The 18225-nt window shown below is 40.1% G+C and overlaps 1 protein-coding gene across 3 annotated transcripts in view; it reads right to left on the bottom strand.

The window, feature by feature from the left end:
- The window catches only part of LOC117494372 (kazrin-like), a 135097-nt gene that overhangs the window by 100191 nt on the left and 16681 nt on the right, over positions 1–18225 (bottom strand). For 2 of the 3 annotated variants that reach the window (XM_034145250.1, XM_034145249.1), the window contains exon 2: positions 800–986. In XM_034145250.1, the coding sequence (XP_034001141.1) occupies positions 800–986 (187 nt within the window). Of the gene's footprint in view, positions 1–799; positions 1367–18225 lie in introns of those variants that run through there. The other variant, XM_034145251.1, reaches the window with a different exon arrangement.

Raw genomic sequence — 18225 nt, 5'->3', positions numbered from 1 at the left:
AGAGTGCTCCCAAAGCCAAGAAGAAACGTATCCTATCAGCCGGCTCAGCGTACCAGCTGACTGCTATGGAAACAGCAAGAGTGTGTGAGTATGTGTGTGCCAGAAGCTGAAAGGACATGACAGCATGGGCACACATACCCACACATGCTAATGATGCCACCCGTGCTTATGCATGTACACACAAACTCACATCTGTTACCTTTGTATATGTCAAAACTCAGTGTAGGACAAAAAAGTTAGAAAAGGACAAACAGAGCAGCTGCACCACAACACACACACACACACACACATACACACACACAGAGGACAGCATTCTACAAACTGGGCAGCCATTCAAACCAGCTCTCGGTAACAGTAACCCACGGCAACCCTAAAACCAGCCCCCTTTTCCCTTCCTACTCGAGAGACACAGATCCATTGCCCAGTTAAGGGAGAACCGAATGCGAGCGCCCGACAGTGAAAAGAGGTTGTAACTTTACCCACTCTGCCCTCACTAAAGTGCAGCACTCCCCCTCTCTGAAAGGTTCACAAGGTTAATTATTCAACATGAGAGGGGATTTGTGGGAGAACTCAGAGTGGACACAAGCCAGCAGGAACCCCTCACCTCTTTTGTTCAACTCACTTGCTAACTTTACACAGAAAGAGGCATGAGCAGAGGCTTGTTCAACTCCATGACATGCAGGAACACACACAGCGGGATCATACAGCGCTGCATCAGAGTGCACTCATCCTTCCCCACATGTTCGCAGCTTCTACGCACACAGTCAGTCTCACTCCACTCTCCGAGGGGCTGTCCTACCGTTGTGGTTGTGCTGCAGGGTCTCCAGCATGCTGCCCGAGTCGGTGGCCCCCAGCTCGGCCAGTCTGCGGCTGGTGGCGCTCAGCTCGGACCGCAGGTTGGTCACCTCCTGGCTGGCGGACTGAATGGCCCCATCGATGCGCTGAGCCAGCTGCTTGTTGTCATCCATCATTTTCAGGATTTTTGCCTGAGGAGGAGAGGGGAATCCGGACAAGGTGTCATACTGACAAGTTGTACATGTCCAGTGAAGGAACGTGTCCCCAAATAAATCCTTCCTCCTTCTCCTTTTCTGTCTGTTCTTTCTCCCCTTTCTTTATAAGAAAGCCAAGTTAAATCCTTTAGAGCAGTTTGTCCATTCCCCATCCAGCTCAGGGGAAATGTGTAACTGCTGGAAGAAGTTTGCGCTCTAGAGATAATGTATGTGTAGTGTGAGTGTGTCAGTGTGCAAGCATGCCTGTTAGTGTGTGTGCCTGAGAGTACCGTAACAGCATGAGAGTGTGTGTGTGTGTGTGTGTGTGTGTATGTGTGTGTGTGTGTGTTATAGAGAGCCAGCACTGCCCCGGTGAAATGTGCTCCCTGCAGCTGACTGTTGAAAGGACACAGAGCATTGAGAGACGACAAGCACCTTTTTAAATGGACTGTACCATTTGCAGAGAAATGCAGGGGGGGAGGAGTGAGCTCGCCCATATAAGCACATGGGAGTCAGAGGTCCTCAGCACAGCTGTCTTTAGGAGATAATGCTGCAAAGTTCAGGGATTGTGTGTTTGACTGAACACAGCACATTGCACTGAGCTATAAAACGGACTTCAGAGAAACACTTCAGCCTTTCCTCTTTTCAGTCTGTTTATACTGCATGCACCTCCCTCCCTGCACTCATGGACAACGGGAAGGAAATCATTAGTTTGACAAAGAGGCAGTTGCGGGAAAAAAAAAAAAATAGTTATGAAAACAATGCTTTCATTACAGGATCACTGCAATTATCACAGTTTTTAAAAAGGTCCGCTTTGAAAATTACATAAAAACTTGAAATTGAGCTCTTTTGAAACCGTAATAACGTTTGAGGGAATAGTTTGTTTAAGTCACTCAGTCAACAAAAGGTTTAACAAACCAAAAACGAAATGATAATCCCTGCCTAACAAATGTGAGGATTCACTTGTGAGTTTGTTTATTGGAAATACATATCTTTGTGCTTTGGTTATAAACTGAGCAATGTTCAAACATTCAATCAAGATTAATAGGTAATGAAAGTAGATATTTACAGCTCTGAGTATAATAAGAAAACCAAAAAAATGCTAAGAATGTAGATTTATTATTTATATTTTTACCTTGAAATTTAGCGCGCAAATTTGAGAACATGTGCTTTTTCCCATTAAAACTGGGAATGTGGAGAACGCTGCTCACTCCTTTTTCCTAAGCGAACTTCCCCGTTCAGGCACGTTAATCACAACATTTTCATAAACTCACAGAGGACTAACACACCTCAAAGTCTCCTTCTGTCTATATTATACTGTATATAACCACTCCTTAGTTCTGCTGTGCTTTTATCCCTATTTTCCTTTTTTAAAGAAGACTGAAAGGCGACTGAGGCAACAGCACACAGTGACTGCCACCTGTTTACAGATAAGGCTCTTCACTCTCAGAGAAGGAAACATTAAAGTGTCTCTCTCCTCTCTGCCGCAGCACAGAGGGGTATTGTTCAAAGTACTGTACCTGCAGTCAGGGTGGGAAAACTGCTTTTGCTTTTATTCTAGTTGAAGCATTGCAGGACAATGACATTCAAAATGTCAAGTAATAACCAGCAATCAGATAAGAAAGGGACGGATACTGGACACTAATAGGACAGAAACTCCTTATTGATGAATCAGAAGCAGCTGAATACTGACGCTGCAGAGCCGACAGAAATAACATGCTAGTCAATATCACATTTTGTTCATGTGATTTAACATACATTTATATTTTAACCGTATGATTGCATGTTCCCCATCATCCTACATCTACACACTATGTACTCACAACAATATTGATTATTTTAAGTTTCTGTATTTATATATATTTTGTATTTATTACTTTTTTTGTGTATTGTGTTCGAGATGAATTGTGTGGTTAACACATTTCCTTAACATGGCTTGTTTGAAACAGTTTGTTTTTTCGGTTTTCCATCAGCAAAAGTTGTTCATAGTCACTTGGTACTTTTGTTGGTAAGACCTCAGTTGAGTTTCTAAATGAGCGGAGTTGTCACTATTATGTGGAGTTGAAACACTGCAGACCAATAATGGTCAGAAGTCATTAGCACGACATTGAACATCCTGCCATTTTAAAAAGGCCAAGGTCCTCTCAATATGAACACTTTTTGTAATAAAATGGAACTGTCGACTAGACCTAGATTTTTTTTAAAGATGAGAGCACCCAGAACCTCAACATGGCCTACAATTGACAAAGTGGAGATGTTCCTCTGTTTGACTGCCAATGAAAGCATCCAAGGAAGAGAAGCAGAGAAGATGATGTCAGGGCAGTTTGATGCGGTTTAGCTACGACAGCCAGCTAATCCCGCCTACACTGAAGGGATACTATCTGCAGTGGAGAAAGAAATAGAGAAAAGGACCAGGTACTAAAACAGAGTTAAAAGGGAGTCGAACCATGCTATGGAAATTAGGCATTTACACAAGGCAGGGCACCTGAACCCAAGACCTGTACTGGAAAAGATGGAGGCACAATAATGATATATCAATGAAAGCTAAAAGAAAAAGTATGTTCAGTGTTCTCAGAATTCACTCTACAGTATAGACTCTTAACTGTTGTAAAGGAATAAACACTTATAATTAACTACTGTGGATAGTTACTCAATCCTGCATTTCTCTGCTGTAATCTGACATCGGGCTGTCAGAGCATGCCCACTCACTCTGCTGTTGTTGTTGTTGTTGTTATTGTTTCCCAGCTTTTTGTGAAGTTTCACCCTTACTGCATGTGGTTCGCACATATTGGCCATCACAATGCACAAATTGGCGAGAAAGGTTTGTGTACTTCCAGAAAGATCGTTGCGGTTGCCTCAGGCACTCTGTGTGCGTGTGGGCTCAATATTAAAGTCTACTCTGTTGTCTCACATAAAACCTAACTGACCGAACGCTACAGCATGCGAGCGAGAGAATGGGGAACAACACACACACATACACTCCACCCGTTCATCAATCTGCCCAGACACAAGTCACCCCTCCCGCTCAGTAAATGAACATCATGTTGTTATTTATAGACGACCCTGCTGCTGCATATGATACATTAGTCACAGGACACACACACACACACACACACACACACACACACACACACACACACACACACACACACACACACACACACACACACACACACACACACACACACACACACACACACACACACACACACACACACACACACACACACACACACACACACACACACACACACACACACACACACACACACACACACACACACACACACACACACACACACACACACACACACACACACACACACACACACACACACACACACACACACACACACACACACACACACACACACACACACACACACACACACACACACACACACACACACACACACACACACACACGATGTTCATTAATGGAATTCATCTCTTGTCAGGTGTCATAAAAGTCTATTGGACCCATCTGGGTAATAAAGATGCGGTGGTATCTGAAGTGAGTGGATTTGTTTTTATCGGTGTATATATCTTCTATAGCAGTGGTTCCCAACCTGGGGGGCGCCAAGGATCGCAGGGGGGCGCCAGGCCTCAGATGATTTGAGGCCAAATATCATATTTAGACATTTATTTTTTTTTTTTTTTACATATAATTTTAACGCAATACATGATTGTCACTAAAAGCCTTGTCTCTACATTACAATAAAATATAAAAAATAATTGATTAATTAATTTGAATAAAAATTCAAGTTAGTAGCTATTATAGGCATAAAAATACTTCACATTCATCCAGTTTGTGACAGTAGTTGTAGCATTTTTTAGACTTTTAATCCTGTCAGTAAACCTGCTTATACTATCTGTTGGCATACATATTACCTAGGGTGACATGTTTTAAGCTGTGTAATTCAGTGTTAATTTTGAAAATTCGTAAAGCAACATTTCACTCTCTTAACCCTTTACTTGTGTAATATGAGTGACGTGTGCAGATTCAGAATCCCAACTAATTCAACCAATGACAGGGATGCATTTTTGACAAACAAGACGGACAATTGGGGGAAAATATCCTGCATTTTGAATGTCCGATAGTCCACCATTAACACCTTAGTCCCATCTCGTCTCGTCAACGAAAACAAAATATAGTCGTTTTTATTATGAAAAATCTATTTTTAGCTCGTCATCGTCTCGTCTTAGTCATGTAAAAAAGGTAGTTGACGAACATTTTTCGTCATAGTTTTCGTTGATGAAATTAACACTGGTGTAATTGTACACAGAGGAATCTAGGGGCAACAGCATGGCAGGCTGTTAACTTCACAAACTATTCAAAGTGACGTCACTGGAGCGCTTATGGTAGAGAGAAACAGACCAAACAGGAAGCAGCGTGAGGCCAGGCAGCGGTTCCAGTCTGTTGGGTGCTGCGACGCTCTCAGTTCTGGCTGTCAGTGAAGTCCACTAAACTACTTCTGAACCAGCTGATGAATTTCTCCTCACTGCAGTCCGGTGTGATTGACTCCTCGACTGACAGCGGGCCGACAGGAGAGACGCTACATGCCGAGCTAGGATTTTATAAGCTCACTATGATCGGGAAGAAATCTTTTCACTTGACAGATGAAGGCAGGTAAAATATGAGACTGATGTAGGCTGATATGTTTTCTCAGTTTCTTTCATCAGTAATCATTTAGAGTGTTTATAAAAACGGGAGAAACATTTGACAGTTTTCCCTCCAAAAACTCCCATTTACCCAAAATATTTGACTTATTACGCAGAAAAAAACTGTGTGCACCAACATGTGAAATCAGACCTACATTCAGTTTGTCTTGATCCATTATGTGGTTTAAACTTTTCCTAGGTTACATTTGGCTTGTTTAGGTTAATTGACAGTTTTGGGAAGAGAAGCTTTTGGGAGCCAGGCTGTGGTGGGGAGCAGGACTGAATCCGATTTCAGTTCCTTCAACTTTTTCTTAGCATGGAGAACTTGTGTACTTACAGTATCTTTCCCAATCTCCATACCAACTGAAACCCGATTAAAAACAGAATAGAGCCATGCAGACACCACTGTTGCCCTTGGTTATTATAATTGGCTTTTACCCAGAACGCCATATGGAGCAGCAGCTGGACAATGAACCACACCCTCAAAGAAATGTTTGAGTTTTTATAAGTCGTTTTTTCAGATGACCATTTTTATCTCATAAATCTAAGAGTAGCTACTGGTTAATTGTGAGTTAAGTGAACATGAGAAGTAAACTTGATTAATGTCTTTGTGTACATCACATAAATGATGTATCTCCCAGGGGGTTTTCAATATGTCTGCTGGTCAGTGGAGGGAATCGGGACCCACTGGCTGACTGAGGATCAGTAATTGGTGGGCGTGCTGTGGCTTTGGATTAGCATATGAAAAGAGACAGTGGGGAGTGGGCTCGGTGCTGTGCGACCGTTCTTCATTGTCACCCGCCTTTTGCAGCCAAGTCACCGGATTCAACTTAAGTCATGCAAAAAAAGTTTGAGCACTGAGCTCCGTGGTTTTCAAGCCTCGCTGATTTCAGTTTGTACTTACTGGGGCGTAATTGTGTTACTAAGCAATAACAGTCAAGACTCACAAGTATTCACTGTAACAGTATTTGTTGCCTGGCAACAACACAAAACAGAATCCAGCTGTGGTGGTAAAAGAAACACAGAGAAAGTAAAATATCTTTCACTGTTACAACATATTTGCTCTTTTCATGTTTTCAGGTGGTAGTTTAATCTCTGTGTTCTCCACCAAAAGCAGTTTGTAATAAACTAGCACTTAAAATTATCATCAATTGTATCCGTCTTGCAAAAGAAAAACGTTTAACTGTTAACTTACTAAAAATGATGCTTGCTAGTATAATTCAGAAACGAGACTGACATGATTCAAAGTAAAGTTATTTACAGAACAGTTGTATTATATATGACATTTTATTTTTTACAATAAGTTATTCCGGTCCTGTGCTGTCTCATAAAATTGCTCAAATACAATACAATGTGGTATTGTTTATTTTCGCCAGTTCAATAATTAATCACTGCATTGTGTAATAATGTAAAAACACACATTAATTCTTGTGTGTGTGTGTGTGTGTGTGTGTGTGTGTGTGTGTGTGTGTGTGTGTGTGTGTGTGTGTGTGTGTGTGTGTGTGTGTGTGTGTGTGTGTGTGTGTGTGTGTGTGTGTGTGTGTGTGTGTGTGTGTGTGTGTGTGTGTGTGTGTGTGTGTGTGTGTGTGTGTGTGTGTGTTCAATCACAAACTTCATAGGCCTGATATTAAAGATGATATATGTATTTTAATCAATCCAATTATGAGACAGAGCAAAATTGTTTTTTTCAGCACTAGCAAGAAGAATCTATTTATGGTGCTTTGTGCTCACAGCAGTCAGGGTTGCTGCTGTGCAGATAATCGAAATACAATGTAAAGATAGCTAGAGCACAATCTGTGTTGTTTAGTGATTCAGACTATACCTCTGCAATGCAGAACTTATGGGCTGCACCAAAATCACCTGTTCATTGATAGCATCTGGAAAGGCCAGCCAATGAGGTGGAAAAGGTGCTGTGATGCAGGCCATGCTCTTGGGTTTGCTTGGTTTTTTTTCCTGTTAAAAGGAAAAGATGTAACGTCCCCGGAGGAGTGAGAAAATGTTTTTTGTAGCTAAACGTTATCTTGATCTCTTATAAAGATTATCTTATCTTAGGGGAGAATGGGGCAAAGCAAAAAACCTTTCACTGCAGATTCTGAACACACAAATAACAAACAAACACACACACTGAGGTGGGCAGGGTAAAAATAGAGGGGGGTATTGAGTAAAAGACAGATACTGAGAGTAAAGCAATGTTTCCTAACATACACCAGGTCTGTGTCAATTATGCCCACTGTTGTGCAGAACGTCTTACATCGTGTCACTTGGGTAGAGGCTGCAGACAGCCACCAAAGGAATGAAACTGAACATGCCCTCAGGCTCCTTCCACAAATAGAGATTTCACATTTGGGAAACATATCCTACGTGACAGGATCATAAACTATTCTGTTCCTTCTCGCATGAGTCAGTATTATAACCAAACAACCCAGTATTTCTAAAGAAAATTTGCAATTACGTTTTTATTATTCAGGATGAAAACAAGACACACCTTCTCAAGATCAATGGCTAGATTTGAGATGCATTTTACAGTCACTAGCTTTCACTCTTTATCCCAAATAAAGTCCCTCTCTGGCACAAAAATATCTTTTGAAAAAACAAATAATAAGATAAGTATTCAAAGGGATATACAGTGAAAGGAAATAATAGATTAGGGATCAAATTAAATTAGAAGAATAACTCAGTGAGACAATCGGCCTGAATCCACATATACCACCCAGATGACTCAGATGATCCCATCCTGCTTTGTGCCGAAGTTTGAGTAAAACTGTTCTCTATAGCAAAGGATAGTGCATTACGCCGCCCCTTAGGAAAAGACTGTACTATGGTTACTGCACTCATCTGCTTGTTCTGAACACTCCTGTACCTATACTGTTCAAACTATCTGAAAATGGATAGTAGAAGCTAAGAAGCTGAGGGATGGGAGATAGGTGGGGATGGGAGATAGGTGGCTCTGTGCAGTCACAAACTGTCTGCCTAACCCCAGTGTTAGTGAAGAACATTCCCTTCAGTTCCTTTTCTCTGAAGTAGGGTGCAGATGTTGTCTCATGTAAGAATTTATTCAAACATTTAAAAAAATGTGTAGGACAGTAATCCTTCACACAAAGGCAGTTGTCAAACATTGTTGTTTGACATTTGGATGTGTACATGTGTACAATTTGTCTTTGTCTAACATATAGTATTCTTCATTTGTATAACTTCAACTTGTTTCCAGCAATGGGGAACCAATGCTATTCAAAAAATAATTTAGAGCACAGTTTCATAGTTTCTCAGCTATTGTTTTATTTATCTTTCTAATCAAAGAAAAGTAAAGATGCTGTTTGTGTATGAACACAAAATATCTCACTCCTCTGTTGATGAAAAATAACTAAATTGGTAGTTTTCATTCGTTTGATTTTCCTTCATTGCTTTCCTTTGTCCCTCATTATCTTTCTATCCTTAACAATGTCTGTTATGACTGTATAATCACCTCAACGACTTGAGCAGCTCATGTCAGGCAGCGAACAGACTCCCAGTGAATGGATATCGATGCCTCTGCTGTCAGCACTGCTTGTACTGCCGGCTAAGAAATAAAATACACAGACGCAGCCTGGTAAACACAGTTTGTTGGCACACACAGATACGTTTCTCATTCTTTCCGACAAGGGTGAGCAGGTTAGAAGTGGGAGTGTTTTTATTGGAATATCCTGTATGCTCATCCAAACTCTCCCAAATTATCTAATCTCTTGTTCCATTCTCACTAAGCTCTTGCTCACATCCTCACGCTCTCATATGGCCGCTGTCAGCGTGAGGCAGATCCAGACAGAGAAGGCAAACTGTCATTTTTTGGGCAGACCAAACGGCTAAATGGACTTTCAAGGCTTAAGGCTAATCTCAGACAAAAACAGGTTTGTGTGCTTTGATGAGAATGAAGATACACGTTCCTTTTGAGTGAGACAAGCCAGGTACAAAGATCTTACACAGGTTTACAGGAAAAAGAGGAACATACTTTCATGTCAAACTGAATCTGAAGGTTGTGTTTGTGTTACAGATGGATGTGGATTGTGTGCCCAAACCTAACCTTCAAAAACAAACTTCACTATTAAAAAATCTTCCAACCGGCCTTTTGCAGCCAAGTCACCGGATTTACACAAGGTAAAAAGTATTCATAAAAATTGGTGCTACTATGTTAAAGGAGCCATATTATGCTTTTTGGGGTTTCCTCTTTTCTATAGTGATAATATCACAACATATATAGGTTGTGGTGCATGTAAATGGTCTAAATGGTAGAGACACAAAACACAATTGGGAAATCTAAAACTTAGCATTAGAGGGCGCCTTTAACAATTATTAAAATAATTGAATTTATTGTAAAAAAACAATACAAAAGTACTACAAACAAATATGAGCCAATATATAAATGTTAACTATTTTTGGGAATTATGTTCCTAAATAAACGAGTCTACAGAATCCAACCCTACAATCAACCATTGTTCAAAAATATATTACAGTCTTAACTGCCTACTCAAAGATAAGACAGTGGCTCTCTATAAAATTACTTCAAATTAAGCAATTAGATGATATCAGATTAAAGCATTTGTTTGGAACTCAATATTCAACCTTTTAAGATCAGTATCAAAATAAAGTCTCATTTGCATTGCAAGTGTGTTTTACCTCCTCTGTGAATTTATTGGAGTTGACTGTAGTTAACATTATACTGTAGCTGAGAAATTGATGAGAGGCTTTGTTCTATTACAGTGGCTCTTTTTACATCCACACACAGGCAGATGTTTGCAAAACAACAAGAACAAAAAGGGCTTTTTCAAAGACCGAATGCTCGAGATGGCAGAACAAAGACTCAAAATGCAGTTCACGACTGTCGTTAAAATGAGTCCTAAACAATGTCATTGGCTGGTGGCCTGAAGAGCTCACAGATGGTCCATTTTCCCTGCTGAAAGGGAGTGTGTGGTTGCTCGTCTGATGCTGTTAGTATTCTGGCAGCTAGAATCCCTGTGTAGGTGTGTACTGTTTCATTTAGTGTAGTTAATTGTGTGTGTAAGTGTGTGCATGTATGCCTGTCTTTGTGTGTGTGAGAGAGAGTGAAAGAGAGAGATAATAATTGTGTGTTTCAGGTTGAGGCGCAGCTCCTGTCTCCTCTGCTCAGTATTCAGCAGCCGTCCTCTCGGTGACGAGGATTGAGAGGAGCTGTGCTTAGGTGCTGTAGGGGGGATGATGCTGGCTGGCTTGATGCATCCTTTCAAAAGCACTTTGCTTCAAAAGGCATAGCACCCTGTTGACAAGCTTTTCTACACTTCAACAACAACAATGATGGTGAAAAATACAATATTTTAGTGTATTTGTGATAGAATTAGCAGAAGAAATGTTACACTACAGAAAACCTCTTTTTAAGATGCAGTTTAGAGCCAACCAAATATACAATAGCCTCATTAAAAGATAAAACGTAATTCAAATTCCTTGTTGCTAAGAATTTAATCTACACATTAGGGATGCTAAATTACAAATTTGCAAAATGCTAACGTTATGCTATAAACGAACTACAGCCGAGTACAGCAGGGTCGCACGACTTCAACGGCACGCCAACTTAAGATCCATATTCAAAACTACAGATTCAAAATGGTACAAGTTGAAGCGTTTGTTTTAACAGTTTGCAAGAGTGCAGGTACTTGCTTTCAAGCAGAACAGGGCAAACTAACTTAGCGGGAGTATTTACGTTTTCGGCGTAATGACGTACATCGGCCTCGACAACTTCTGTAGTCCTATTCAGCCACTTGGTAACAACCATCGTTTTTCAGACACGTAAACTCTTCATAAATCACCAGTGGGGTCACTGCTGATGTATTTAATGTCGTAGAACAAAACGTGATCCGTCTCTTACATTTGTGTCAACCACAGACCTTATTTCGAGCTATTTTCCAAAAACATGTTCAAAAAACCATTGACTCTGAGACGAGGGTACCGGAAGTGGTAAAATGCTAACTCACTTCTGGGTTTTAGGACTCGTTCCTGCACCACTCTATTGGGGCAAAACATATTTATATTGGAAAAAATACCTTTGTAAATCAGTGGATATTTATTTTTACGTCAATCAATCTCCCAGGACTAACATTTTAAAAAGGCCTTTTTAAAATAATAAGGTCCTAAAAGTTGTGAAATGCGATAAAAGCCTTTATTCTCCCTCTCTTTTCATTAGCATGAGTCTGTATCGGACATTGTCACTACCCGATCCGTCCACCTGCCCGATCTGTACTGCGCATGTGCGAGATGGTCCGCCATATTGGACAACTACATACGGCAACTCTAATAGGACACTTGACACAGTGGCTTTTGGCAAAGCAGAAAAAGAACTGATAGAGATGAGTTATTGTTATTACAACGTGACTTCACTATTATTTAACAACTGTTTTTATTGGGTTCTTTTATTTGGGGTTAAGTACATTGTCAGAATAAGTGAGAAATGGATTTAACTTCTGTTAGACAGCTATCATACTGAATAAATATTTACTCTGAATGTATGCAAAAATATATGGCATATAGCTGTCTAACAGAAGTTACATCCATTTCTCACTTATTCTGACAATGTACCTAACCCCAAATAAAAGAACCCAATAAAAACAGTTGTTAAATAATAGTGAAGTCACGTTGTAATAACAATAACTCATCTCTATCAGTTCTTTTTCTGCTTTGCCAAAAGCCACTGTGTCAAGTGTCCTATTAGAGTTGCCGTATGTAGTTGTCCAATATGGCGGACCATCTTGCACATGCGCAGTACAGATCGGGCAGGTGGACGGATCGGGTAGTGACAGACATAACGCTGCTTCGAGGCAGCGGCTAGGAGGCGGGGTTTAATGGAAACACAAGTGCTCTATGGGCCCAATGATGCATAAGATCGTCAGAAGATCCCTGGAAAATCTGAGTATATTCGATTCTCAAGTCATTACGCAAAGATACATAAGAAATAATATTATAATTGAAACTGCTAAATGATGTTGGCTCCAGTTTATTTCCCTTTTTTTTATTTAGATCTGGATTTAGCTCAGTGGCATGTGTTAATTTAGTGAAGCATATCAAACTTCATTTTGTAAATGAATGAAATTCATAACAATACCTAATGATGTTTACGCTTGATGCATTTGCAGCAGAATTAAGTAGCTCCCATTGTCATCATGATTACATAGAAAACAGAATCAGTTCTGCGAGTGGGGAGAGAAGCCTCTAAAGACCATGGGGAATCATCTTTTTCATGCATTGTACTTCTCCTCAAAATATGCAGATCTTTGCAAATGAACTCATTACCTGTACCCGTATTAAATTAGTGAAACGTGCTTACTGACAGCCTAAGTGCTGTTATGGAAACAAAGGAAATATGGACACCTACTGTGTGAGTGTTTTGTGATTTCACTCTGAGCCAAGGAAGAAGGGACAAGCCAAATGAGCCCCTGGGTTGTATGAGGCATTGCTGTATGAGAGTGGCAACTGTTCCTTAAATTCCTGCCTGATAGTGTGCCTTGTCCTATGGTATTTATTAATAATAGTGCGATTGTGGACACCTAGTTGTTTATGGGTAAAAGGAGCATTATCTAACATATGTATATATATATATTTACACAAGGACCATCATCAGTGAACGTTTCTTGCTGTCACACACCATTTGGTAGGTTTTTATGTTTTGTGTTTTTTGTACAAATGTTAAACCAAACTCTTCCTTATACTGATAGTTTAACATGACTGATATACCTGGCAAAATAATACAAATAGTTGGCATGTACAATACTGCAATTCAATTGTGAAAACATAATTTAGATTTTCCCAGTGGGGTTTTGAGTAAGCTAAAACTAGAAAATAGACATTTCATAGTAGGAAAAGCACAGGTGTTACTGTATGACATTAACAATTCAAATGTCAGAGTGACAGTAAGCCAGCGTGCATGATAATAGGACTCTGAAATCAAAGCAGCTAAATGGGATTCAGGCATCGTTAGTTTGATTATCAACACCTGTGCCTTTCCTTCAATGACATGTCAAAATGTCCGCCATGAAAAAGACCTATTATGAAAGTAATGTGTTATGAAACTTATCCAAAGAAAAAACCTTGTAGTAGTGTGACAGGCCGCTAACTCACACACTCACAGATGTGATGAAGGTGACGTATAGTGATAGGTGTCTTATTATCAATCAAAAGTTGGGAGTGATTCTGTGAAACAAAGAGAATCATGAACTGAAGTTGAAGGACTGCGATGATCAAACGGTGATGAAGAGATTAATGTGTCGTTTTTACAGCTCCACCTACGGGCTAATCAAAATGTATCCTGTTCAAATCTGAAAGTCATTTCTCCTGTCTAGGTTTAGTCAGATAAAAGGTCATCTCTTTGTGACCCTAAGCTGACAGAGCAGCCGTGACCCATCATCCTCCAGCACTCTACAGCTGGGCTTGGAAAGCAAATGAAGGAAGTCAAAGATAAGCTAAAAAGTATGATAAAAAAAATTGTTTTGCAGTGACTAATCTTTTTTTCTAGCCAATAGGGAGATACACAAGAGTTTAAAGATGCCTTGCAGCTGTTACCAGTCCAGTCCAGCATTCTGCATGGTTGGGATTAGTTTACTAGCTGTGTATCCAAATATGATTTTCTAACTCAGTGAGCCCCTCTGTGAAGTCAATTATAATATTATTAAGGAGCCTTTAAGAAGTGAAAAAGTAAAGTGAGGATAGTATTAAGATGTCAGTCATTCAGCAAACCAGTGTGTGTGTGTGTGTGTGTGTGTGTGGTGTGTGTGTGTGTGGTGTGTGTGGTGGTGTGTGTGTGTGTGTGTGTGGTGTGTGTGTGTGTGTGTGTGTGTGTGTGTGTGTGTGTGTGTGTGTGTGTGTGTGTGTGTGTGTGTGTGTGTGTGTTGTGTGTGTTGTGTGTTGGTGTGTGTGTGTGTGTGTGTGTGTGTGTGTGTGTGTGTGTGTTGTGTGTGTGTGTGTGTGTGTGTGTGTGTGTGTGTGTGTGTGTGTGTGTGTGGTGTGTGTAGTCTCTCCTTCAGTGTCACCAGAGTCAGACATTTGAAAAAAGCCGAGGCCCTGTGGTGACATCTGAAAAACTGCAGCTCTGAGGATCATGTCATGGAAAGTAATCCGATGTGATATTATATTGATTTTTTTTTTTATTGCCTAACCCCTCATCACAGGGCTTCTGTGTCTGACTTAAGGACACTTCAGTTCAGAGGTTCATCCTCTCGACTTGCTCACTAAACCACCCTGCAGCCCAAATGCATAACTAATAAGATATTTCTAACAAATGGTCTTATTTAAATGCCCTTCTAAATTATTTTAGAATAAGCTTTAAAATACGTTTATGATTACAGTCAAGCCTTCAGCTGAGAAGTCGAAGTGTGTCCTGCCAACTACAGAGCAAAAAGTCATCTTCTGACAAAACATTTCAAAATAATATAACTCAGTTGTGCAAACCTTTCCAACTGGCTGAATACGCCAAAGCCTTTACTCATCAAACCCTCCATTGCAGATTACTTTTGGGTACACAAGGTGTCCTATTGTGCTTTCCCATAAATCTACTTACTTTATAACAGTGGGACTCAAGGGTGGACCTCAAAGGCACAAGGAGTTACAAGTCTGGACTATTGGTCCGAGGATGACTAAACTTGATTTATTGCCCTTCTCACTGCTTTTTACAACTGTTGTCAGGAGCAGCCCGATAGAAGGTAACTCGTCCCGATGAGGACCGAGGAAATCAAACATAGCTAAAGTGTAATTATCTGAGGGAGAGGGAGGAAGCAGAGAAGAAGCAGAACTGAAATCCTATCCTTGTGTCAATATAAGCGTGTCCACAGACAACTCAAAGGTTCATTAGACAGTACAGTGGTGAATCCAATATATATGAAAATATTTCCTCTAAATAAACTGGAATATTTGGAAAGTGTCCTCTGCAGGGCTCAGTCAATAGAACGATCAATATTCAGCAACACTCCTCTGTGATGAGTCACTCAACTAATGACACAGCTTCAATCAATGGTGTGCAGCAGAATATTTCAAGCTATTCATATTCTAAACTTAATGCAAACCCTGGGCAAACGTTATGAATATTTCATGACAGCGACATATGACATCATAGCAGTGTGTCATTCTCTTTCTTTTGCATGAAAGCGTGGAGAAGAATTGCAGGCAGCATTTAAAGTGCTGAGGTAAGATTGCATATTTTAAGGTGAGGGGAAAGTAGAAATAATATATAATGTTCATGTCAAGAGTGACTACCAGTCAGACCCTCTTTTGTTAGTATGGGTCCTGATATATTTAAATGTATGTTGAACATGCTGTCAATCTGACCGGTTTCTACTAGTCTCAGCATGCTCGCCTAAAAGCTCAACTCTGTGTAGGAAATGCCTTTGTTGGGATAATATACATTTATAAAAAAGCAGGAACTAATTAATTTTAATGTAAAGCCTACATCAACAGTTTCATCCTTTCTGAACACCAACAACTACATAACAATGTGTGTGATATATGAAAGAGAGGCAGCTTCGTTCATCATAAAACTGATCAGATTTTCAAACAGCCACCCCGATGCAAACACAGGGAGGCATTCAGACGTAGAAATGATAAACTCTGACCTTTTTTTAATTCGTCTGCTAGTGAAGTTATGAGACCTTTCCATCAAAATGAATATGAATCGACATCCATCAAAAATGACTGTGTTCTCTCACTCTCCTGGTGGTGGCTGGGTAATCGACCCGAGAAGAACTGTGCACAGATCATGATAATAATTCTACCTTAGCGAGGGTCATTTCCATTTCCTCCAGTTAATTAATGCACAAAACATATTCCATTCATCTTGCAGTATTAATTGAAAAATGTCAATCATTTTCCTGTGCAATCCACCAGCTCATTGTTTGCCTCCAATTATTTTCTCATATCGTGTCTGGATTGAAATGTAAATGACTGCAAGACATTAATATCCATATGCAAGACAGGGGAGACGGCTAGCTCACCCTTTTTTGATAATGAATGGCGAAGTCTTCACAGAGGGGTCACACTGCAGCTAAATGTCTGAGGACACATTCTGCAAAGCTGTGCAACATTATCCAATTTTCTCCAGGTGAGCACTCTCCCTGTGATTATTCATGCTTTAAAACAGCTACACTCAGTCTAGATTTTAGCATACTGTAAGCAAAATTACACAAACAGTCATTACTTTTATCTATCTAATATACAAAGTCAGGCTTAGAGGCTTTTTAGTTGAATTTGCATAAGCATTGCAAACATGCTGACAAGAGACTGGTGATTCTTTCCAACAGCTTATAACAGCCCATATTTACGTTCAGTGCCAAAACAAAACATGGATTCTGTTTGGTTGTGAATTCCTTTTCCGAAAACACATGAAGGAATTTGTTTTCAAGTGGCACACAATGTCAGAAAGTGTCAAACAGGAAGTAGTGTTGTGTTCTTATAACACAGTGAATGTATGATTCTGGTTAACGTCCAGTCTCCTTCTTGCAGTCCCTGGTTTCCTTTAATCTTCCTCTTCACGGTCACGACTGCTCTGTTACTTCATGGATGCTTTAATCCCAAAAACCTACAGCACCATGAATGCACACTATTTATTTTTCTTTTGGTTTGCATGGATGGCCCTCGCTCAAAATCAAATCCTAGATCAAAGCCAGTGTTTTTTTTTATAGTAAGCCTAACATCACTCATCTTCCCCATGACTTGCTAAGCAGGACCATGAGGTAAAAGAATCGTACCTCCCCTCAACAGTGAGAGAAAGATATATGTTCTGTCAGAGACTTTCATATCAGTGAGCGCCATGTGCCTTTCTATGTCTTTTTTCAATGTGTGAGCAGTAGCATGACAGCTATAACTGCACACACTGCCCTTAAACCAAACAGGCTTTTAGAATAGTACATTTGAGCAAAGAGTAGTAAACTCTATATGTTATAGTTGGGTTTGCTTCAAACTGCACATTATTTTACCTTGGGACTGATTACGACAGGACTCAAGTGGGTTTATACAGTGATTTGTAACACATGCTCGAAGACCGAGTGTCATCAAACTAAAATGGAGTCTGCTTCTTAGATTTTTCCGTAAAACTGTTAATCATACTGACTTCCCTGTAGGCACATGCATTGCTGAGGACCCAGGAAAGTCCATGATGGAGTGGGAGCTCTTGAGATCCACGGGACATATTTATTACCTTAAAAGGTCCCCGATTATACTGTTTTCTATTACTTTATTATAGGTCTCAGATATATACAAAACATGTCTCTGAAGTGTTTGGCTCGAAATACCAAACAGATCGTGCATTGTAGCATCCCATAAATCCCTCTGTTTCAAAAGTGCTGATTCTCTGTCTGTTTCTTTAGATGAAAATAAGGAGCCCCTCCCCACGCCCCTCTGAGAGATATTTGGTTAAAAAGAACACAATGGTGCTCTAGGAGGAGATTCAGGTGATAATGTAGGCGGGGTTACCTTGGTTGGTGATTGGCTAATGGCACAAGCCAAAACATCGTTATGACATCGTGAAGTGGCCAAAATCTGATCAGCCCATTTTCAGACAGGTTTTTATATAAATGGATCAGGACAAAAAGAGAGA

The sequence above is a fragment of the Trematomus bernacchii genome, unplaced genomic scaffold, assembly GCF_902827165.1.
Source record: "Trematomus bernacchii unplaced genomic scaffold, fTreBer1.1, whole genome shotgun sequence".
Taxonomy (NCBI): domain Eukaryota; kingdom Metazoa; phylum Chordata; class Actinopteri; order Perciformes; family Nototheniidae; genus Trematomus; species Trematomus bernacchii.
The sequence above is the reverse complement of the archived record's forward strand: the minus strand, read 5'-3'. Positions and strand labels throughout refer to the sequence as shown.